The 25,591-nt window shown below is 39.0% G+C and overlaps 1 protein-coding gene across 2 annotated transcripts in view; it reads right to left on the reverse strand.

Annotated features, from left to right (window-relative positions):
• LOC141800895 (mannosyl-oligosaccharide 1,2-alpha-mannosidase IA) overlaps positions 1–25,591 on the reverse strand; it is a 264,860-nt gene that overhangs the window by 94,583 nt on the left and 144,686 nt on the right. For both annotated transcript variants that reach the window (XM_074683747.1, XM_074683748.1), the window contains exon 3: positions 22,461–22,576. In XM_074683747.1, the coding sequence (XP_074539848.1) occupies positions 22,461–22,576 (116 nt within the window). The remainder of the gene's footprint in view (positions 1–22,460; positions 22,577–25,591) is intronic.

The raw sequence follows: 25,591 nt of genomic DNA on the forward strand, positions 1-25,591 counted from the left end.
AGTCTGAAGCAATATTTGCTTGAGGCTTCATTGAAGAATTTTACCTTCAAGGTGCAACGTGTAAAGATAATCACATTTAGTGGTATCTAGCTGTCAGATCTGGATCGAAACACTCTTTTTCTCACTCCTTCAATCAAAGAAAGGATGATGATTGTGATTCATGATAACTTTCCATCAGTACAAAATAATTTGCACACAACAACCTTATCACCTTCATCTTTTGTATTTTCAGCAGCCAGTTTGTCCTTTCTGTGTAACACACCTGCTCCTATGCAAATTAAAAGACTCATCCTAAGTTAGCAAAAATAAAACAGTTTTGTACTTAAGAATATAATTTCCCATTTCTACCAAGTTTCATTTCAGGTATATGCCACTAAATTCTGCACAACTTGCTGTTAAAGCTCCTGTGAGGAGATTTCAGATGGCCATGAAACAGACCAGTATTAACTTTAAATTCACTTTAAGTAAAGTGATATTTATACCTGTATTTTAGCTTCAAAGGCAAAACAAAATAAAATAGAATGCAAATTATAAAACAAGAATAGACCCCCCCCCCCAAAAAAAAAAAACAAAAACAAAAAACAAACAAAAAAAAACAAAAAAAAACAAAAACAAAACAAAGATGACTTCTACCTAGTTATGTTTGATGTTTGAAACTGCTACTGTAAGCAGGTGTCATGGATGACAGGATAAGACATTTAGTTGGGTTGGGGGGGATTAAATTCACATCTTAGAGATATAAGGTACCTTTCTGTCCACCAGGGGGAACACACCCTGACAGAAAAAAAATGAGTTCCAAGCAGCAGCTTCAAAATATTCTCAAAGTAGATTAATCATAAAAAAATCCCATCTATTTTGGATTTAAAAAGAAATAATGAATGGTTGCTTTTCAATAAAGACACTTACTACTGCAGGGCAGGATTCTGTTTAAGTATGCTTCTGTCCCCTGAGGCAGAAACTGTTATTAAAGCAAGGTGCAGCAAGTATTACAGTGTTAGATTAAGTTGATTTTATCAAGACACACTGGTGCTTCCACCCTTAAATCCCTGAACTCAGTCTATCCCTCTGTTGAACTCACTGTATTTGTTAACCAAAGTTGTTGATGATCATCCTTTTGTCTTTCCATTCTTAGATCCTGTACTAAACATTCACAACTCCATTTAACATCCTAACTAAACCAGAACACATGACCATATTTTTTTTAATCTATTTTTGTTGCTAGGCGCTGCCCAAGTAGCTGCCTGTTGCAGCAGCTCTCTCTTCTTTGTCTGTTTCTTGTAATTTTTTTCGTCTCTTTTTCGTCATCTTCTCTGTATTTGGAGTGGATCATTACTTTGTGTGGCTCATTGTTGGTCATGGACACCAAACTTTTTGTGGCTTCAGCGATATTTTTACTAATTTTTCTCCTGTGTTTGTCTGGAGGTTCCACATGTAACCATGGCTGCATTGTTTACATGTGAAATTAGCTGTTAGCAGCCTGTAGCATGTCAATGCTGACTAGTGTAAGGCTTGATGATTTCCCTCGAGGTGAGGAGGAGGAGGTGAGGACGACGTGCTGGTTCTCAGGTGTGAGCTGGGAGGTGATGACGTGGACCTGTCCTTCCATCCATCGTTGTTGGGAACGTGGGCTCTATCTCCGGTGGGATGGATGAGCTAGCCGTGCTAGCCCAGCGGCAGAGGGGCAGCCAGAGGGCAGAGTGGCATCGTGCTGTTCATGAACGTGGCTGACAGAGCTGACATCAGACGCCGGCGCCACATTGGGGGAGCTTCGTCTGCTGTGGGCAGACAGGATCCAGGTGACAGAGACTGAACAGACTGCTGGGGAGGCTCAGTCCTGGACCCTGTGGAGGTGGAGACTGGCTGGGCTGGAGAGGGGTGGACGGGCTGTCGTCATCTGTTTTCTTGTGGACCTTTTTTGCACTTTCTGTGCACTTTCTTACTTTTGTTTTCTTAAATGCTGCTGTGACTCCTGAATTTCCCTCTGGGATAAATAAAGTATTTTCTATTCTATTCTATTCTATTCTATTCTATTCTATTCTATTCTATATCAAACCCACTATACTGTGTCATACTTCAAATACCTCAGGAGTACCGTGAACTTGGACACCTGCTCCAAGTTTCTGTGCTTCATTGTTTTTGTTGAATACTGTTCTCTATGATTTGTTTTAACTGTACCTCCACATCACTGTAAATGAGGGACACCTCAATAATACCCACCTTTTGTTTGTTTGTTTTGTGTGTGTGTATGTTTTTAAAGGCTGAAAATTATGATAATGTTGCCTCCAAGCATGACAAACAAACTAGGTGAAGCAAACAACATTCATCTTTCCTTTTTTTCCGTTTCCCTCCTCATAGTGTTCAGCTTTAGGGACCTAATTAGGAAATGTTGTGCTGTTGTCTGAGTGAACGTAATGTGTCTTCACACCCATAGATGATCTACCTGTATGTTTTCTGTCTCCCATAATTTTTCAAACTGTTGCTGTGTGGACTGAAAGAAGAGACTTAGTCACTGAGGATCACTTAACAGGAAAAACACATCAGCAGTATTTTAATACATTATGTTTGAATATTAGCGGTCCATGCTATGGCATAGCTTTTTAAAACTAGCATACACGGATATTGGCGTAATCAGACATGTTATACAGCTTCTTGATACAAATTGTATTGAGATTTTTGTGAGACTTGCCTGACCCTATCAGGATCTACTGCCTTATTAGAACCATGTTGTAGGACCTCCCCCCCATCACCTTTTTTTTAGGATACATCCTCACCTGGGAAGTCTATTTTGCAGCCTGGCTTTTCCCTCTGCACTGCACTTTGTGGATTCAGAATATCTTGTAAAGTTAGTTTCCCTTTGACTCCATGATAAACAAAAGCTGGTACGGCCTAGAATCATGTATCACCTGGGGCTCATTCATCTATAAAGACCCTCGATGAAGGCTTGATACCACAATCTATGAGTAACATCCTAACAGCAGGCAGCTAACATATGATGAGGAAGTAGCTTGGGCGCTAATGGCTACCTCAGATGCTTTCTGGAAAGGGATAATTTCCATGTCGTTCTTACACAAAGCTGTGAGAAAAGTAACCTTCACATATTCTATCTCACTTTAAATAACTGGAAAAGCAGCCAAAACAAGGCGTTTCATACAAGGGGCTGAAGAGTGCTGGAATGAGCATTTTCATAGATGCCAGATGAGAAGAAGAAGTGATTCTTTGAGCTGCAAATAATGCAAAGCTAGGCTATAGGTATGCCCGAGTGACATTATGATAGATGAAAATGAATTTCCTTTGAAGTGCAAACATCATCGTACCTGCAACATTAGTCAAAGAGCCTCTTATATGCCGAAAGAAATGAGTTGAGATCTGAAATGGATCTTAATGAGAGTTCCACTGTTTGTCTCCCTTGATCATTGGTACTTTTCCCAAGCACCTTTGTGGTTTAGTGAAACAAACTCTCCTGTGCACTGAGATCCATTTAAAGTGGACTAAAAGCTTCTCTGGTTCAGGACAACAAAGTCCAATGAGAGCGCTTTAATGTAAGATACAAGTGTAGTCATGTTTCAGGAAATAAATTGGTATTAATCTTTGTCCAGTTGCATATTTTTATAATTTAGCAACCACAGTGACACATATGCCTGTCCACACAAGAGCAGAGGGTTTTAGAGAATAAAAAGCAGTTAAAACAGTCATCAGCTGTTCTTGCATCCTTCTGTGTGTGCTTTGGCACTGCTCTAAGTCTGTGAAAACAGGCTGTAACACCACGATCCTACAGTGATTCTACACATTATGTTTTTAATTGTCAGCTCTTGGACTCTGTGCGAACCCCTACCCCAAATGAGTTTTTTTGGAACATCCAGATTGTATCCAGATTTTAGAAAGTCTGGTCAGCAATAAACTCAATTTTTGAGGATTGTGTCCAGACATCCAGCCTGGCAGAAGTGACACAGAGCAGCTGAGCAGCCACTAGAAGAGTGTTAATTTCTGTTTGGAGGGCGACATAATGACACAACATTCCTCATGCTTCTGCTCCCTGCAGAGCTGCAGAGCTGCATCACCAGCGTGTGAGTTACTGACGCCCACGTCATTACAGTAACCCATGCAGATACGACCACAGACGTCTGGCTGGATTAACCTGAATCTGATTACTTTTAAATAAAAGAGCAGGCAGTCTGTTCTGTACAATATCCAATTTGTGAAGCAAATCTGATTTGCATGCGGTGTGTACAAAGCCTTTGCGACACGGGATGGTCTCATAAAACACATTAGAGGGATTCAGATAGAAGCGTGGCCTGCTAATAGTCACCTGCATTATGTTTCCGCCCCTTACCTTGAAGTGATGACCCAGGGAAGTTTCATGTTTACACATCTTGTGTCAATTGTGAAAAGTCAGCGTGAGTCGGAACTAAATCAGCTCCAAATGCTGCAGCATGAAATCTTTCCCTTAGTCTGGTCTCAATGACCTGAACCCACATGAGCGTTCTTCGTCCTATTACCCAAAAATGTAATTAGACCTATGAATGTAAAGAGATGAATACTACAAATGGAAAATGGATGCTTCATTTAAAAATGCTTAAATTATCTTAAATCAGGAAGCTGGAGTGAGAATGAGCATTTTAAATAATCCCTATAACATAATTGTTGTGCATGAGGAGCCGCAGGTGAATAGAGAAATTAATTAATGAGTGTAATGACTCATTGGGCACATTGCTGTTGTACCTTGTAGGTGTTCTGCCTCACCAACACTGAGCAATGTTGCTGACAGTGTTCAACGCAGCGCTCTCTGTTGATGAGCGTTCAGCAGCAGCCGTGGCAGAGACTGTCATCAGACTCAGCCCAGATTTTCCTGGGACATGAGCCTGATTGGCATGGCCGCCGCACTGCTGTGAGCCAAGGAGCTGACTACACTTGCCCAGCGGCGTGTCCGGCTCAGACGCTAATGTAATGATTTACTGCTAATAAAGAGGCATCATTGTCATCGGGCAGATGACTGGAGGCATCGCCGCTATCCAGGTTTGACTGACTCCCACTTTTCAAAGCCAAATGAGACTGATGTGACAAGAAAAAATAAAAAGACCAGATGAGCCATGGATAGAAATTAAGCAGATGATTGCCTCTCCTACCAGCACTGGTGAATCACACTCGCTGCATGTGATTTAACTTAACATCCTTAATTAACATGGAGGAATCATGAAAGGGACCAATTAGATCCAGATACTCTAATCTCTGCCAGTGGAGCAGGCTGTGTTCCCCCTTTCTCCGCCCAGTTTTTCTGAGTCTGCCCTTCTCCACCCAGCTACTATCAGGACAGAAAGCTGTGGATTCCTCTTTTTTTTTCGCCTTCATTATTGGGCACTAATTATGGTCTTGATGAGTGTCCAAGCTGTGAGAGCAGTCACCAACATTAGCGTTAATGACTGCTAACCTCTGAAGCAATTCAAGCAGCAATGCCCCATGGAAAGAGAGTTCTCGAATTCACGCCAATTAAAAAAAAACAGAGGGCCTCAAAAATGATGAGTGGGCACTGATGAATAATTAGGTGGGCAACATCAACTTCACCCTAAAAAGTGAATAATAATGACATTATTTGAGCCAGGGTTTCTTTTCCATACAGTGGCTCAAAAACCTGCAAAATGCACCACCATAAAAACTTTGTTCTTGGATATTTTAACTTGATTACAACTGCTTTAAAGGCTTTACAATTGTAGTTAAGATCATTTAATCCAATTTCCTACTTCAGCTGTAATCACTGCCTCTACCATACTTCAGGTTATGTACAGTCATGGCCAAAAGTTTTGATTTTCACTAAGTTTTCTCTTTCAGTTTCTATGATGGCTGTTTGTATTAAGTCTGGATTGTGAAGAGTGATCAGATGTGTGAATGATTGAATTAATTGCAAAGTTGTTTCCTGCCATGAAGAATTACCTTTGTAAAAAAACAAAATGTATGCCTTTCTCGAAAACTTTTGGCCACAACAGTACACTTAAACCAACAGGCAAGAAATTGCATCATCATTCCTATTATTATTGATTAAGCGTCCTAGTTCAGTTCAGGAAGTATACCTTTGAGTAAAAAAAAAATTGATTTTAACAACTATGAAAAAGAGGAATCATGTCATCTACTTTTGTTATTCAAATATTGCAATGACTCAGCCTTGTGTTCAGTAGTCAAAGAGACAAGAAGCCCAAAATCCCCACGGTAAAGCCTGTTTTTGCTCAAACCATAGACCATAAAAACATGGACACTGTCTCATTGACCTCGCACATTGATTTCTGAAGACAGGCTACAAGGTACATTATCCCCAAGGGGCAATTTGTCTGCCAGCCAGCAGTGAATAAAACAAGAAAAAGCACCAGATCTTATCCAGCCAATATGAACACAGAGGACACACACAATGAACACTGAAATATACAGGAGGCAGGAGTTACATGAGACTTTTTAAGAGGATAATGGTACAGGACTGGTCTATTAGTTCTACACCAGAGGAGACTACATTTGTGACTGGATAACAGCAGTTTTTACTCCAGGCTTATACAGCCAAGCAATGGGGGTCACCATATTGCTGGCTCAATCAAATTTTCAGTTAACCTTAAAACTGGAAAAAAAGTGGAGGCGTGTAACCTCTTGGAAAACAGCTCAAACCATTGTGACAGAGCGATAAAGATCTTTGCACACTGAGTCAGTCTTTTTCAGATGCGTTTTTTGGGATCTGTAATCCAACAAAAAATGTCATGCACAGACACTTTGCGCAGTGTTTCCAATGCGTTTGTTTTGTATTATTTCCAAAAAATTCCCAGTACGAGAAAAATGGAATCATCAAGCAGTGATCAAGCAACTGATCCTGAGCAGCGGCTGTCAGTATGCGCGGCGTGCGCATCTACAGGCACACATACACAAGTCTTCATTCATCATCTAAATTGCCCAAAATGTGCAGAGAAAATATGACAGAAAATGTGAAATGAGAAGCAAGTGGCCTACAGTGTCTCTGAGTAGGTAAACTACTCAGGAAATAAGCTTGGCAATGCAAAAAATGCTAAAAAATCTGTTCCAAAAAAAAATAATGACGGACGAAAGTTTCAGATTGAGTGTACAAGCATGATTGACATAACATGGGACTGAATTTTTTTTTTAATGTGCATAAGTTTTGGACTCGGAAAAAACAGACTCAGTGTGCAAAGGTCTTAAGCACGGTACATGGGGTGTGCACTTAAATTGCTACACCAACAACGCCCCATCACACACCTGTCCGTGTTGTCTGACCAGAGGAATAAAAGTGTGGCTATCTACCAAAAAAGGAAAAAAAAAGACTTTGAAAATAAAAAAGATTTAATCTGTGAACCAATCTAACAGATATATATTAAGTAGCATCCATATTTCCCTTCACAGCTTTTATTCATGCTAGCGTTGAAAACTGTTACTGGCTATAGTCATTGTAACACGAATACCTGAATTTTATGATGGACAAAAGTTCGGAGAGACTTCTTTTCCCTTAACAACCTTGTTCTTTGAAAACTAGCAACACAAATTACGAATAATTAAACTTATCAAAAGGAAATTATGCCGTCTCCAGTGAGAAATTCTTTTGGATCTTTCAGCAACAATAAAAACACCACAGTCCTGTCTGTTCCTCTAAAGCCTCAATTCAAGGCACAAACTCGATTCAGATTTATCACAAAGAATTTTAATGAAAATGTTTTACTCTGTAATGCTCCTCAGATGAGGTACATACGGTCCTTTCCTTTGTGCTAGACTGTTTCACTCCTGTTTGTTCCCATGATGCATCTCTTTAAACTGAATATCAATTCCCATCTCAAACCAATAAACCCCAATTAAATGTTCCAAGGGGAAAGGCATTAAGATTAACCATCAGGTTATGGTTTGGATCTCATCAAGTAGGATTTATATTCATGTTTTTTTATATCTCTCTTATCTTTAAGAATTCAGTGATTAATCTGAAGCATGCAGACATAATCGAATACTCACATTAAAGAATGTTTTCCATATCATAAACATCTCAGCTAAATATAAAGAATTGAGAATTAACAGCCTTGTGAATAATTAATTAAATGTGACACAGTGATGAATTATGACTGAATTAAAACCCAGCCCATCCCCAAGAGGCTTCCTCCTCTCACAATCTCCACACCCAAGAATATTTGTTTATCCATAACTGCCAATTTTCAGCATGTTTCGTTTATAGCTTCCTCCATAGGTCTGCACACACACACACACACACTCTATCAGAAGAGCAGCATTCTTTATACAGGTCTCTGCTCGCTCTGGAGGGAAGCTGCAGCTCCCCACTGACTCTTCTATGATAATGTTCGGCTCTCGTGGGACTTTGCTACGCTCTCAGTCTCCACCGTTATTATTCAACCCGCTGCGGTCCATCTTCCCTCCATCCTCCTGACTCTGTGTGTATCTGTCTGCCTCTGTCTCTCATCATATACCTCCCACTGTATTTGGCCTTGCTGACTGAGCGGCATTCTTCACTGTGACTGAACGCTGTTGGAGACTGCTCGCTGCAGACAAGACAGAAAAAAAAGCACTCAAGTCGCCTAATGTTCCATCGTGTTCATGGTGATGTATTAAATGCCCAGTTATGCAGATGAGGTCATTAGCAGAGCTAATTAATGCTGCAATTACAAACATCAATATACTTGTCTGCACACAGCTTCAGTGGTATTAGAGTGAAACATGAGTCTTAATGTCTTGTTGCAAAAAAAAGTTTTCTGGGAAGCCACTGTTTTTAAGATTCTGATTAGAAATGCACCTAACAACAGTTCTCATTTAGTTACCTGACTGTGTTAAATACTTAATTATAACTAGTCAGAATCCCATGACTATGGAGAATAATTCCTAAAAACTAAATATCGGACAATCTGATCAAGAACATCACATCAAATCAATCTGCAGGGAACGTTCAATCCATTTCACCTTAACCTGTTGACACTATGGCAAAAAGTTCTCTAGCAGGTGGTAACCATAGACTGTATATAGAGTGGACAGTGTGGCTCCGCCATTTACCATTGTAAGGTTTTGAAGCCAAAATTCTTCCATCACAGGCGCAGCCATTGTAGCAGTTGTGCAACCAGAGTCTGCGCAGTAGAGTCTGTGACAAAAATATATATTTTTTTCTTTCAAGAGTCTAATCGCTTCCTGACTCTACCTCCTGACATATTTTACAGTCCCCGAAAAAATACACAAGAACGGCAGCTGTCAATCATCGTTAAATGTGACATAAAACCTTGTTTTTAACCTCTTATAGCTACAGAAAACAAAACCTTTCCGAAAAAAGAGGACTTGAATACAAGGCAGCCAAATAAAATCTTCAAATCACCACAACAATCGGATGTGAGAAACACTTCTACGAGGTGTACTAAACAGCCCATCTGAATTGACTGGAGAGCTGCATTTTTTGACTTATGCTGCAGCCAGCCACCAGGGGGAGAAGTTTCCTGGCAACCTCACTTCGAGCTAAGCAAGAAGATGTCCAATCTTTTACATTCTTTGGTGGTAGCTGACCGTTACTGACTGTGGGATTAGAAGTGGCATTTTTGAGCTCTTCAAAGTAGCTGACATTTGTAAATCATAAAATTCACAGCTGAACTGTATACTTTGCCATCTGTTCGACGTCTGGTTAGTAACCAGCTCATTTGCAAAGTAATGATAGCCAACAGGTGGAAATGAGAATCCCTAATTTACATAATCCTCCACTCAGTATACATAATGAAAATGTTACTGTTGATAATTTGTTAGGGACTGAAAAAGCCAGACATGTCTCTAATTTTAGAGAAAATAAAGTTTGAAGACCTCATTTTCAAACTGCTTTTTAACGGCTTTAGTAAAACTCAAAATTACTTTCTTGACAGTAACATAAAACATAAACCATCAGCGACTTCTCAAATGAGCAGCAGTAGGCTGGGGAATATGCTGCAAAATGACTAAAAAGATGATCCAAAACCAAGCAGACAAATGTTCTGCCAGTGGACCAATAATTTTGGAATTTATGTGTCATTTAGTACAAAACGCTGTTGAAAGAAAAGCAATAACATGGTATGATGAGCATGTTCAAACAGTCATCTTTTACCTTTCCTTAGACTGTGAAAAATGCTAAATTAGTTTTTTTTTTCATTGGCTTTTCGAGGAAATATTGACCTTCTTCTAAGATTTACTGAAGTAGCAAGCCCTTTATCAACTAAACACTCAACTATGCTGACACTGTCATGTTCAAGCTTGGAGCTGCATTTACTAATTTCGCTGTATTATGCTGTAGAGGTAGTGTTAAATAGATTTTTAAGAGCTTAGCTGCTGAGTCCACCTATAGAGTAAAGATGTGAACCATACAAACCAAAACATGATCTGAAAATCACAAAATGCTCCCAACTCAGTGTGAATATTTATTGAGCTTCAAGTCTTTTTCTTACATAAAAAAGATCAAAGTCAACAAAATTAAGGTCATATTAGCATCAACGAATAAAGTCCTTCATCGAGATCTTTAAATGTTGCCTACAGTAACTCAGATGCCCTCAATCTGCTAATCTCTCTGCATCGTAGTAGCCCACGGTAGAGCCCTGTGTCAGCACTAGCCTGAGCCAAATGAGTCCAGAGGGACCAACGATGTGAGTGATGTGAAACATGGAGGCAAATATCCGTAATGATGAAGCGCCCACGCAGAGTGTCCTTTGCCCCCTCGCATCCTGAGACAGAATGTCAGCTCAGCTTGACCTCAGCTCAGGGGCATGGCATCTTCGCTGAAGCGTCTTCTAGCACCGCAAAAGGCACAGTTTTTTTCCCTCTCCCTCTGACGCCTGCATGACTGGGAGTGAGGTGGGTCTCGTTAAGCTCAAGCTCAGGTCAGTGAGGGTCAAAAAACAGCAGTGCTGATGTAAACAGCGACCTTGCTTCAGGTCTTTATGTTATAAAACGGTGTCACATGATGTCGCCCTCAAAGGAGACTAATCTTTTCTGAAGAACAACTGATTTACAGCGTAACTCAAACTACCTTGTGTAAAAGTTAAATATGGGCAAAAAGTAAGATATTTCTGTTTATAGACAAGGTGCGACTGAACACATTTCATGTTAACAAAGGGATAAACAAACATTTTGTTAAACTTAAAATTACTTTAATGTAATTTTAAGTGATTATTCTTAAGTATCTTTAGCAGAAACAAGTTAAACTCTCTGAGTGATGGCTGACTTCTTGGGCATTCCAGTTAGACCAGTGGTTGGCAACGACTCCCGACCAAGACTTAATTTCCCATGAATGGTCCAGTAAGCCACTTCAGGAGGGATCTTGTATTTGGTTCAAAACAGAAATAAATTTAAATCCATCCCTCTAGAAACTTCTGCAAAGTAAACACAACCTTTTTTTGATAGTCAACATTCATCTGAACTTGGAAAGTTACAGTAAAAGTTACTTAAAGAGGCATCGATACTCTAAATCTAAAAAACAAGATTTCCATGTGTTACAAGTTTGCTAAAATAGCATGATGCAGGTATATTAAAAGTTCTTTGTCAGATCTGTCCTCATGGGGGGGGGGGGGGGGGGGGGGGACTTTCAAACTTTAAAATGCATTAAACATTTATTTTAATTTTTCATTTATTTATTTATTTGCTTTTGTAACTGAGGTGGGATTGATCATTTTGGGTGTATCCCAGAAAGAAGCAAAATCTGGATTTTGTGACAAAGCCTCTAGGAGGCTTTGTGTCATTTAAAGTTGCATTTAGGAGCTTTTTTTGTGTTTCTTTTGGCGCCCCCTGTTGGCAAAGAGGTACAACTTTTACACATGGTGCTGTGGTATTTTGCTGACAAATATTTTCACCGTCCTTTCTTCAAACACTCAGATGTACCGCTGTTTGTGAATATTTCACTGCAAAGAAAGGCTGTTTTGTTTCTACAATAAGATCAGTAGTCTGGTGACACCTACTGAACACCACGATTAGGAAACTGTTAAGTTGTTTTTTAAGAGTTTCCTTTGCTTTTTCACGTCAAAAACAGAAATAACTATCAATTTCAATCCATTCCTCAACTAGTTAAAAACTCTGACTGATTTATGTGAACAGGGACAACTGTATATTGTCTGATTACTGCAGATGGGCACCCTCATGTCATTAAACAGGACTGTGATCCACCTGCTTTCGCTCCCTGTTGCAACTGCTTTCCTGCAAAGCCTGCTGGCTCCTGATTGGTCAGTACAAACATACTCCAGATGAACTCAGAGCACTTCCCACATACTGAAGTCTTAGCCCAGTTGACTGATTGTTTTGTTTTCTTACAGCATATAAATATAGATTAGTTTGTCAGCCAGCACTGAACTTTTGTTTTCAGAAGTCTAACACTGTTTATGTGTCTGAAAATAAGACAACTATAAAATACATCACAGTCACAAAGAATTTCATGAAAATGGGTAAAATTTTCAGAGTGTCTGACTGCTTCCAGCAGTTTCAACCTCCACATGCACTTTACATTAGCCTGAGGTGTATGCAAATGTGGACATGGTGACATCTTTCTTCTGGAATTTATGCTCAAAATAGTTACTGATACATTTCTTCTCTCTGTTTCCAGCTGTGTTATTTATGTGCTGTGGTTCTGTACACACATTGTATTGTTCAGTGGTTGTTGAGACGCTGCTGGCAATCTCTGAGACGATTTGATGTAGTTCCTCTCCCAAGCCTACTCTCTCAACAAACTTTCACTCCTCTGTAAAAGGAGTGAGTATTGTTGAGTGGGAGTCTGTAAACAATCTGTCTGTCTGAGCTTGTTCTGGCCTCTGGGTGCAGAATCTTTTAGACAGTGAACATATTAGCAGCAAAAATAACGAGAAATGATTCTGTAATCATTCTTACAGAATGCAAATGAATTATAAAGCCACTTATATACACTTTCAAGCTGCTGATAATGACACCTTATGTCCCTCACATGTAATTGGAATTTAATAAAACTGGAACCTTGAGCTAAAGCAGCCATTTGGTACTGCATGCATCTCCCACAGACACTAGCTCTGTGCAGGGAGGGATTGTCTATGTGTTGTTCTTGGAAGAAATCTGCTTCTGACAGGAAACAACTTCTCCAACAGTTTCCAAAAAATGCCACAAAATTCTGCTGAATCCTGACACTGAAACAGCCCCTCCTGAGCCTTCCTTCACACTCCAGGGCTGTCAGGATAACAGCAGGAAACGACAACACCACATGAGGCAGAAAAAATAAAAAAAAACATGTCGAGGAACATGCATAGATGCTTCTAGTGAAAATGACAACAAGATGCTAATGCTGATGCTCTTTACCAGGTGTGGACTCAACCCTTTTTACCATCTAGAACATTAGCATACTAATAGTAGCTCATTAGCATTAAATACACGCTGCAGCAGTGGGTGGTTTGGTGGTTTTAGTTTTGCAGGTATGTGGCCTGAAATTAGTGTTGGAAAAACTGAAATAGTAACCTCACAAAGGAACGAGATGAAGCCGCTTCTGCTTTGTGAGGTTAGAATAGAGCTGAATGAAAACAGAGAGGTCAATATAAATACTCTAGGAGAAATCCCATTCATGTTGTCTTTCGTTATGTTAAACAGAAATGTACAATTTAGCTCAAATTTTAGAAAATTTACACTCTTGTTTTCACTACTTGACCATGCACTAAAACATTCAATTAAACCCAATTCATCTACATGTAGGTTGATAAGAATCTGTTGCACTGGAAGCATTGGAATCAGAGTTATTTCTTTACTGTACAAATAAACCATTTATAGATTAATTTGATCATCTTTGATCATCAATATTTTTGCTCCACCTTTTAAAGGTCTGTAGTCAGTAGCTGGGTAATACATGGGATTCACCTCCCAGATCTTAAAGTGAGGTCAATTAACTCTCTCTTTGATGTCTCTGTTTCACTGATGGGCACGTGACTGAAAGAAAGGTAATATATCACTCATTGCTCAATACTTTTTTTATAAGTTATATAATTACTTTACTTATTACTCCCTGCCAACAGTAATATTACATTACTGATTATATTACTTTCTTTACACCGCACAAAATTGGTAACTGTGACCTTTCTCTTGGTGATTCTGAGTTTGCACATGGCCTCTGAGTGATTGTTCGTAGGTGAGACCAATTGACGTGTTTTTTGCAGCAAATGAACAAATCAAAGGTACAGGTTATAGGAAATACCCATCTGGTTCGACTTAGGACAAGAGACAGAATTTTTGAAATCCAGTCTCAGTTGATCTAAGCTGAAAGAGACCTAGTACTGGGACACAATTTACATCTGACAACAGAGTTGCTGACATGTGTCCCCTTAACAAATCTAATGAGATGAGCATATTTCCAGCCGCTGAGCCTGGACATGTACTGCTCCATCTTTCAAGCTAACCAGGGTTGCAAGGTATGTATTACAATTGAAAAAAAAGCCCATCGATCAAAACATAAATCAAAACAAAAAAAAAAAACCTACCAGTAGCATTGCCTAAAAAGACTTCCAATTCTGCAGGGAAAGCGCACAGCTGGCATCCCATGAAGTGATCTACCTTGCTGCTTGGCTAACTTAGGCGGTGAATTTAATCAGTGGATTGTTGTATTTCAAATCATCAGTGAGGTTAATAACAACAGTGAGGAAAAAAGGGAATAAGGGAGGGAAAAAAATAGTAATAATCAATCAATCAATAGATAAAAATATATATAAGATATAATAATAATTTAATAAAATAAAATAAATAAATAATAATAATAAAAATATATAATAAAAATGAAAAAATAATAATAAAAAAATAACTTCATTTTTGTGTGGATAATTAACATCATGACTGGAATTTTAAGAATAACTTCTTACACTACTTGTTTTTTGCAGTAAAAGTAAAAGAATTGCCGCAACGTGTGACTTCTGCCCAACATTTCTCTGTGTACTACACTTTGGTCTGTTTAGCAGCACTTTGCAGCCTCATGTGATTATGGGTTTAAGATATGTGAGGCAGCACACCAGGACAGAGTAACACATCCCCTTCCTTCAGTTACACTCATGAGACCTCACACTGACTGAAGTCTCACCTGACCTGCAGAATTTAAGGCCTGACTGTGCTAATTACCCAGCCAGTCTGCAGCCCTGGTCTGGCTCCGGAGACTTTCACTGAGGTGCATCAGGAATTACAACCTGAGCAGGCTGCTAGTTAGTCTGGAGAGGCTGCATGGGAACCATCAACAAACACACAGGGGAGCCCTTTAGTCTATAAAGAGGAGGAATTGAAACATTGAAAACAAACAGCAACAAAAAAAGATCGTCATTTCACTCAGAAATGTGTGCACATTGAAACATTATTGGGTTTGGAGAGAAAACTGCACATCATCACCAAGGAAAGTGAGATAGTGTGTTATCTTTTAACATGACTCAGCGTTCTGGGAGTACTACATCACACATCAATATGTCGATGATGTCTTATCAGAAGGTACAGAGCAAAACATTTGTGTGCTTTGAACACACCTGCACCAGTCTGTGCTACCCAGCTGGAGATGCTGCATACATTAAACATAAACACTGTTATTAAGGTAACATTTTGACACCATGAATACAGCTAGAGGAACATTTCATTTAGATTTCCATTTGAGATATCTATACAGAAACAGATACTCTGTGAAAGTCATCTTCTTGTCCTTTTTGTTTTGAATCACACAGATGTACTCAGACACACCTCTGCCTCCACTATAAAACCACCAGACTCTGTGCATTACTCCACCTTGAGATCTATCAGAGGTGACAGTTATTCCACTCGTTATTGCATTTTGTATGATCAAGTTGGCTAATCACCTTAGGTAGCTGGATGTGACAGGCACAGGCTGCTTTTCTTTCATTCTGGAAATATGCCATCGTGGTCACTATCACTCACTGAAGTGATTGGTTCACGCTCGAAATTCAACAGGCAAACACAAAAATGTGGAAAAATATCCTTATTGTTGTTTCTAATCTTTTCGCTAATGATGACTTCATTTTTTTGTTTATTTCTATGTGTATTTAATGTTCTCTTTAAATCATTGTTAATGAGGACATTTTCATTAGTCACACCACGCAACAGTTCCTTTAGTAGTGTATTCCAAAGAGTGATATGAAGATTTTTTTTTAATGTTGGAGACAAAAAGACAGACTGAAACAGATAGGCATAAATAAGCAATTATTGATGTTTTTTCTTTTTTTTTTTTTTGAGGGGTAGGATGAAAAAATGAAGCACTTTACTTTAGTTTTGCACTAAGAATTTTCAAACAAAGCTTTTTTTACAGTGTGCACCAGCTTTAAATACTGCATAGGTCTTTGATTGAGTCATCCCACAAGTCTAGTAAAATTTGACAAGACAGGTAAAGGCCCATTGATGATGCTTTTATAGCCTACTGTCCCTTTAATTCTACTTTATGACTTCAAAATAAACAAAAGCCCCATAACACAATTTGTGTTTGAACAATTTGTGCGAAGTCAACACTGGGCTGCTTTACATTAACACACACAATACCTCTCTATCTGTGAACCCATATGAATTACTTTACATCTCTACATGCCTGTAGTCCATGTGCCATGTGTATTTGAAGTATATAAGACAGGCAGAAAGTAGAAACCCTACAAAACAGGAAGTGTAATGATGAGCTGATTTATCACACCAATATCTAAAAGAGTCAAAGTGAAAGTTGGAAAAGATTGAAAGAGGAGGAGAAGAGTAATAAAACTTGAGGAGCGAAATGAGGGAACTCAATCTGGTCTCAAAGTCCTCATTAATCATTCTTCTAGTCTCTCAGAGGACAAGTTAGAAGTCACCCAGCTCTGAAAAACACTGTCAATAGAGGATCCTGATGATAGAGAAACATACCTCACATTATGCAGCCTTCAGAGAAATACTAAGGAAAAAAAGCCTCCCAGGACGCGAACTAGCCGTGACTGTGCCAAATAATAATTAAAGCTTTATGCAACAACAGCTTGTGGGAAATATGGCTAAAGCTAACATTGGCAGAAACACATGGAGCTTCTTTGGTCCTGAGAATTGGCTCAGACACCACAACATGCCAGTCTGCCTGTTGAGCAGCATCAGGAGATTGTTGGCTCCTTTGAAGTGTTTTTTTGCTCAGCTGCATTTGAGAGGATCTAATTTGTTTACTTGGCACAAAGTTTGAAAAATGCTGTTGCCTCAGCCTTGCTAAGCCTGTTAGCTGAAAACTACATAAAAGTAAAGGATTTGGTCATTGTGTGGTTTTGTTCTCTTAGAATGAAGACTGGGAAAAACTCATCACAGTGACTACAGGCAGAAGTCTGAACATCCTCGTCTTATGTAAAACACTGAGTTCAAACACTGTTTGTCTTTGTTGAACAAGTTAGCAAAGGAGCGCCACTGTGATGAGCTTGAGATAATGGAAAGGTCAAAATAATGAGCTGCTTGTTGTGTGTCTGCATCGGATAGGGTTTAAAAAGGGGCTGTGAGAAACTTGTGAAAAGTAACTGAATTCGGAAAGTTGTCAGCTCATCCCCTTTGTCACCGTTGCGAAACGGGGAACAGGCATAGAAGCTCGGCCATCAACCCCTGCAGATGGAGTCTCGACTTGACCACAAATTTTAGCTTGTTTTAACAAACCAATTCAACCATGAGTGTTGTTGTGAGCATACGCTATGTTAAGACATTTTCAGTGCGTTACTCTGCTATCTGTTAGCATTGTTTTTTATAGTAATAGTTCTTTCACCTGTGGTGTACTGATCAAGGATCCTTTGTGCCTAATGTGCATGAAAGAATCCATGTATGCACAGCTTCTTAATCATACCGCACTAGATTCATTACACTCTGAATGACCAACATACTCAAGCACAGTATTCTTAGTTTGCAACAAACACAAAAGATGCAGTGTCCTGAGAAACACATGATTACGAGGGTTTACTGTGAGAAGATCACTGAGAAGTTCAGAGTCATCTTTTCCCCTTTCAGGCATCAAGTAAGTTGCGCAACATTGCAAATACAAAAGATGTACCATTGTTTTGTACTTTTGGATTTTTTCCACTCAATATCAATAAACTTATAAAAAAGCACCAGAAATCCCTGGAATAGAATCAAGAACAACCACTTGTGTCAAGTGTACCAACAGTGACCATTACAGACGGAACTTCTCGAAGCACTTGAACAAAGACAAAAGTGCTTGAAACAATTTGGAAGGGAGACAGAAAATGTCTGATGTGTGTAAAATAAATATGAAGCTACTTTGCAACATAATGAAACTTTTGCTTGCCTGGTGAATTCTAAAAAGCATAATAAACATCAACATGTAAGCTCAATGTGAACACTCACAACACTGATATAATATGTGTTTTTTAAATATAGAGCTAGAGGGTTTGGACAAAAATCATATTCTCTGTTTACTTCCCATCAAAAAAGTTTCTACTTGGGGTTAAAACAACAAAAGTACAACTGACTCAGAGAGCTACATTTTCTCAGTAGTTCCTGTTACACTGTCTGCATTTCCCTAAGTGGTGATTCTGATAAAATTAGGGCATTAGAACATTTCCCTAGGCTCTTGGCGAGCTTGGTGAACAATCGCTTCTGACTATTTGTGTATAGAGCCAAAAAGTTATTTTTTTCTATAGCGGGCATGTGAGCGTAGAGCACAGTCTTTGAGGTGTTTCAGTTCATTTATAACTAAAAATGGTTTATCTGTGAACAGCTTACTCCCTGATGTGTTTCTCTGTTAAAAAAAAAAGCTGGTGCACATTTCTGTCTTAGCTACATTTGCACAGGGAATCAAGTATTCTAATGTATCATCCATCCAGAGAAAGCACTTAATCAACATGCATGTATTATTAAACACAATTTCAGCCACAAACTGCTTAAAGACATCATTATTAGTTTTAAAAACAATCTGGCATCTCATCATGTCACACAAGACAAAAATTAGCTCCTCCACCCCGACATGTAAATAATGAAGCAGCCATGGAGTGTTACTGATAGGTCTGAATTTTCACCAGTAACTCAAATCTTCTTGTCCCAGAGGAGAAAACAGAGAAGCCTTGTCTGATGATGGCATGAAAGAGGGAATCTGAGGGATTGTGGCAGATCACAGCTGTGACAAAGGGCAATACAAAGTATAAATCTGTGTTTGCTGTCTTTATGATTGGTGACAGTTGGTCAGTGGCTGCCATTACCAGCCATCTCTGCCGGGGCACTGAGAAGTGCTTCAGCCAGCAGCTTCAGGTCCACTCACAGTTAATAGTTGTCTGCATTTACCGGATCGACCGGCCACAGGGAGACAGAAAAGCATTTAAGTGTCATGCCTTCTTCCTTCCTGCCTTTCAGTGTGGACATTTATCTTCAGTAGTGTGTGAGAGTGAGCAAGGCATCTGGATGCCGATAACAAGAAGGTTTTTTTTCTGATACCAGTATCCTAATTGCTCGTTACAGCTTCAACCCTGCATTCTTACAAAAATCCACCAATAAATCATTGAACCTCTAAATACGAAATCTTTTCCTTCTTCTCCAAAAGAGTACAGTAGAGCAGTACTGCGCTAGCTATACTGTTGGCTAGATTGGGGATTCCATCATTTTTCATCAATAATATCATTCAAAGAGTCATCAAGTACAGGAAAGCCCTGCAGGATAAGGAGAAGGCCATAAACCAATACGTGATGACCATGATTTCTGGGCCATGAGGTAGCACAGCACTGAAAAACAAGCATGACTCTGCTGTGGAAGTCACTGCATGTCCTCAAAATCATAAATTACAGTGTTGCCTCAACACAGTTTATGGCTTCAGGTTAAAAAAAATGTACCTAAGAGAACACTATATGGAAACATGATTGCAGAAACCAAGGAGAAATCTCAGGGCCAGGAAAAATACTGACTTCAGGTGGGTAAACACTACAGGATAATTGGGCTGATTTTTGACCCAATCTCCCCTCTACGATCAAAACCAGCAAAAGCCGGATTGTCAGATGACATCATGTGTGATTTTCCTGTGGTGTGGGGTGTGGTAAGAGTGATTTTTTCTGGTCGGAGCCGCTCGGAAGGCCTCCGATTCAGTTAATCGCAGATAATGAACGTGTTAAATATTTGGGACTAAAATCTTGCAGTGTGTGGGGCGCTCTAAGAGGAGCTGAGCAGGTACAGCATGTAATGTAACTTGTACCGGAGCAAAGCCAATCAAGACGTGAGCTGACTCAGCTGACTGACTGAAGAGGAAGTAAGAAGTCTATCTGTAATGCTTAAAACGACTTTACCCACCACCAACTCGCATTATTGTTCATATAGCATATATCCCCGCCATCTCCACAACCTTTTCCATAATACTTTTTCTTTTGTGTGTGTTTGGGCTTTTTTTTCTAAAAATTCTAGTCTGAAAACAACCATCCTTGTTTTTTCCCATTTGTCTGTCATGTTTGTTTACACCGGAGTCCCGTTTTACGACGCAAGATTTGTATTATTTAGCATGAAGAAGCTGAAGCTCTGCTGAAGAATCTGTAAGTGTGTGGTGTCCTCTGAGTGCACACCACATACTGTAAGATCAGGAGAGAGAATCTTGTGCGATCTGTCTTTTGTTATCATCAAGTGTGTGGTCTCTAAATGTGTGAAGTTTTGGAGAATCCTGTAATGTGTACCAGCTTTAGGCAAAGTGATAGACCGGCATGTGGTCTAAACAAATCCAAGTTAGACATTTTTGGAACAATGGACGCCCTCCATTCCAAGGAGGAGACACTTCATCAGACTTTTAATCAGCACCACGTTCAAAGGCCAGCATATGTGATAGAATAGTGCCCATGGCATGGCTAGTTTACAATTCTGGGAAGGCACCACATTTTCTGACCAGAAAAGGGTTTTAAAGCAACATATTCTGCCATCCAGATAATGCTTTTACCACCACTGGCATATATCAGCAAGACGAAAGCCAAACCACACTCTGCACATTATGACAACTCAGTAGTTTATGAGTCTGGTTGCTACACTGGCAGCCACTCATTAAGAGCAATATGAAACAAAAGTATGACAAAAAAGACCTCAGAGAAGCCGAAATCCTATATCACATCAAAAACTCAAGTTACTGGTTTCTTTGGTTCCTAAAGTTAAAAAGTTAAGTTAAAAGAAGGGGGGACACAACACAATGCTGATCCTGTCCAATCTGATTCAAAGCATAATGCTTGAATCAAATTAAAAAAAAAAAGTGTTTATGTATTTATTCAACCATAGCTGCTGCTCACATGAGCCTAACTCTGGCCTCAACTCAGCGTGATTGCAAAGCTTAAGTGCACTGAGCCCTCCCAGTAAGATGTGGTATCTTGTTTCATTTAATGTCCATGTCTTGGTGTCAGAATTAAAAAGCGGAAGATAATTTTCTCCACTGAAAACTAAAGTTTCATTGATGCTTGCTGAAGTGAAATCCCATTAGAACTCTTAATGGCTCCAACACTTCCAGTAATTAGGATGTTGCTTATCTCAATGAGATAAAAGCACATCATAAACAAACTGTTAGTGTATCTTAGCCTTAATTATAAACTCAGGCTGCTCCCCTGTGGAATAAACTTGTGCACAACAGTTGGCTTTATAACATCTATTCCCACAGAGCTGTTTGAGCTTGTGCACACTAAACATGTCAGGATGTGTTTACTCAGTGCAGGGTAACGTGCGTAAACAGGTGTTTTGAAATGCTAACTGAGGAAAATTTGGTTGGCAGACACATCTTTTGAAAATACGAGTCTTGTGACACTCTGTCATAACAGGCAGTGGATTGGTGTAATTACAGCTTAGCATCTACAGTATGACTTTGTCAGTCATAATAACATGGTGGAGTTCATATGCTTTGTGTAATTACACTCCATTACATAAAAGACATTTTAACAACTGGTGGAGAACATGGCTGTGACATAACACGGGGGTAATCTCAAAAACCAACAACAAAGTGGTTCAGACGCACACACACTCACAAAAACTATCCCAGTGGGTACTTTGTTCAGCTTCCACTCAATCCCAGCCTCCTATCAAAGCTGGCAAACCTCAGTTGGTCCTGAAGTCATCTTTACAAACTCACTCAATGAAAGGGCCATGGCCTCTTTTTTTGCCTCCTCTCTTTCTCTCAATTCTCTCCACCTAAAAACATCCCTCGGACCCCTCCCTCCTCCTCTTCCCTTTATTTATCACATTTTCTGCCCCTCACAGACCTTTCACACAGCCAGGGAATCCCATCAGTCGGTAACACGCCGTGGCTGGCAGCCACACAGGAAGCTTTTGATTCCTGTTGGAGTGTCCCCAGCTTTGGAAAACTGACAAACTCAGCGGGCACAGTGTTGGTGGAGAGGGACTATAGCAGGGCTTCAAATCAATCCAGCACAGAGAGCTGAAAACTTCATTACGTGAAGGTGATGCTAACCAATTATTCAAAGAAGACCTTTAAAGTGATTTACAGGAAAATGAAATGAATAGATAAAATCAATCCAAATAGAATAGAGAGGAAAAGAGTCACTTACCGAGTTCAGGTCCAGGCTAGTCTGCACCCACTCCTTAGCATCGTTATATTCTTCCATCAGTCCCATAACATACAGAGTGTCCAATGAGTCGATGATGGAAGCTCCTCTCAGGCCACCTGAAAAACACAGAAGAGGGTTCAGTTAATTTCTCTCGAACAGAGACAAGGACTCACACACAGGAAACAAAAACAGAACCAAAACGAGAGGCTTGGTTGTGAAAATACGTTTTGGTTGAAGTGGAGCTGAACAAAGTTCAAAAATAAGATTCTAAGTTGAAAGATTTATTCAGGCTGACCATGTGTAGCAGGCCAAACTGTTGTTAGTAGCAGGTGATCTGGATGATCAAACCCATTTTATTTTGCCAGGTTATAAACAAGGTGTCACTAAACAATGAAAAATTGAACCTAGATGTAATTTCATAATTATGAGAAATAAAGTTAAAAATACAATGAGATTTTGAGTCAAAAAATATTGGATGAAAATTATAGATAAATGAGATAAACAAAACTTTGAGATAGTAAATCATAATAATCAGTCAAATTATGAGATTGTATGCTCAAAATTTAACATAAACAGTCAAAATAGTGAAAAATAAAAAGTAAAAATGATGTAATAAAAAAGATATGAGACTGTGTCTTGCCTGTAAGATTAGACTGGATCTTATCCTGATGTATGAACGGTTATGACCTATGTTAAATGTTTTGGGATAACATTCGTTGTAAATTGGTGCAAACTGAAGAAAGACCAATTTTTGTTTGAGATAAACATCATAATTATCTCATAATCTTGAATCTGTGCCTCATTCTTATGACTTTATCTTTTAAAATCATCACTTTTTATCTCACACTGACTTTTTATCTCATAATGGGAATTTCTTTTTGCATTATTTTGACTTTTTTATTACAATCAATTATGAATTACTTTCTCACACTTTGGAATTTTAAACATCAGGGCCATGTCTTTATTCTTATTATTTTGTACAGGCTACCATAGAACCTAACATGTGAAAAGAGGTTTGTTGTGTACTTTAATTTTGCATGATTTCAATATTTTATGACTCCTGTCTAGGGTCTAGTCTAGTGTTTGCAAATATCCAAAATGCTTCCATGTTTTCACTTTCAGTTTTGCTGGCAGCAAGGATGGTTTCTCATCCATGCCTGTTTGTTTTGAGTTGAGACTTGTGTTGCATCATGTGGTTAAGCTTTGGCTTCATTTTGCTCTACATTATGGGTACAATGTCTTTTAGGTGTCATATATCAATCATCAAAGTATGCTGTTATTCTTTTCAAAACAACACACCCATTACAAAACTCAGTTCATATTCACTACTTTTATGGACTCAAGGGGGCAAACCCCAGTTTTGCTTGCTACAATCCAGTGACTCTCTTTTATTATGCAATCTGGTAACTGCTCCCTGAAACTGTCTAAAAAGGTGTGATATATGTTGATATGATGTGAAATTTGTCTATTCTATGTGACAGTGTTGTGATCAGTGATAAAAACTGTTGCACAAATGTTTTATTTAAGAAAACATTTCTGTGATGCACAGACAAACTTTGGTTCACATAAACTGTGGCAACAGAACCACATTTTTCAAAGACTTCAAAAAGGAAACAAAATAATAAGAAAAGCCAGCAAATACCTGACAACTCATTAGGCTCTTGACTGTTACATAAGTTATTGTTCAAAGGCAGAAAGGTACTCAGATTTAACCTCAAGCTTTGAATGTTGTGATTAGCAGGACAGCATGTGATAAAAAGCTGGAACATTAAAGTCTCTCACTGCTGAGCTTCTTTAATTGCTGCCGTGATGTTGAATGATCACACTGATACAGCTTTGCGTGGTCCAGATGAAAAACATCTTCGCTACCAGATTAAAAGCACCAGCTACAAAGCATCCGTTGCTGTACTGTATCATGAAAGTTGAATCATTTAGGAGGCAGCTCCTCAGGCGGTAAAAGAAAAAAAAAACTGATACATTGATTAGAGCGCTCATTTAGCAGCTGCTCTTGGATTACATCACTGTGAATGTGTGTGTTTGTGTGTGTGTGTGTGTACAGTAATGCTGGGTATGAATATCTGTGTCTTCATGAATCTCATTTATTTATTTCTCCGAGTGAAATAAGAAATGCTGAGGGCTGTTTATTCCTTCATGGTGGCCTTTCAAAACATTGCACAGTCCTTCTTCATTCCCAAAAGCCAGATATTATGCAAAAGCTGCTGAAGCAAAAAAATAAACATAACCCTTAATGAATTACAGTAACAGAGATTCAGGGCTAATTGTGTGTTGGGAACTTAATAACAAGAAACTGGGATTAAATAGACTGTAAACTAAAATGCTCTGAGGCTAACATTTTAGATTAGTTGGAAAAAACGCAATCGGGTGGAAACTGACCTGGTTAAATGAGAAAAGTGACGAAAGCTCTTTACGTTCACCCCTGAGAAGAGCCTTTTTCACAATAGATGGCTGGATTGATAATGATGCAACCACGGAGCAACCTGACATATCAAAGTCTTTCATCAGGAGTTACTGTTGAAGCTTTCTGAATATGCAAATGATAACCATACAGCAAGGCGACAAAACACCAGTGTGGGGAGTGAAACCAGTAGCTCCTGCCACTTTAACAAAGGCTGTTTGTCGCAAGAAAACTGCAGCTGGCAGTTAATTGGTAAGTCCATAAAATGTGAGAAAACATGTTAAAGTCGAGGGTCAGAAAAGACCCTAATCTAGTTAGATAAAAAGGCAAACATGATTATATGACAGGTGGCCTCTTCAAAATTTCATTTTGGAGAAAGAATTTTTGAAGACCAAATCTTGTTCTTATAAGAAAGCAATTTTCTTGGAAAATTTTCTAATTAAGATAACATCAACTTAACCAAAGTAGATTGTTTTTAATATTTCTCAAATAAATTGCTTTCATTATCTTTTGGATTAGGGTGTTATCTTTAAATAAAGTTAGAATAGTACCACGTATCAGGTTGTTGGTTTAGCTCGGCTCATGGAGCAGAGGCTGTAGTGTTCGTCTTACTGGCCGTAGCGTAACTTCCTGGTTCTGTACATCATTTACTGTACAGATCCCCAAATAATTGATTTTTCCCCTTAAAAACCCTTATATCTTCAATCAAATTTAT

This window comes from Halichoeres trimaculatus, unplaced genomic scaffold (genome assembly GCF_033239565.1).
Source record: "Halichoeres trimaculatus isolate MK-OKI-2021-1 unplaced genomic scaffold, fHalTri1.1 fHalTri1_scaffold_12, whole genome shotgun sequence".
NCBI classification, from domain to species: Eukaryota; Metazoa; Chordata; class Actinopteri; order Labriformes; family Labridae; genus Halichoeres; species Halichoeres trimaculatus.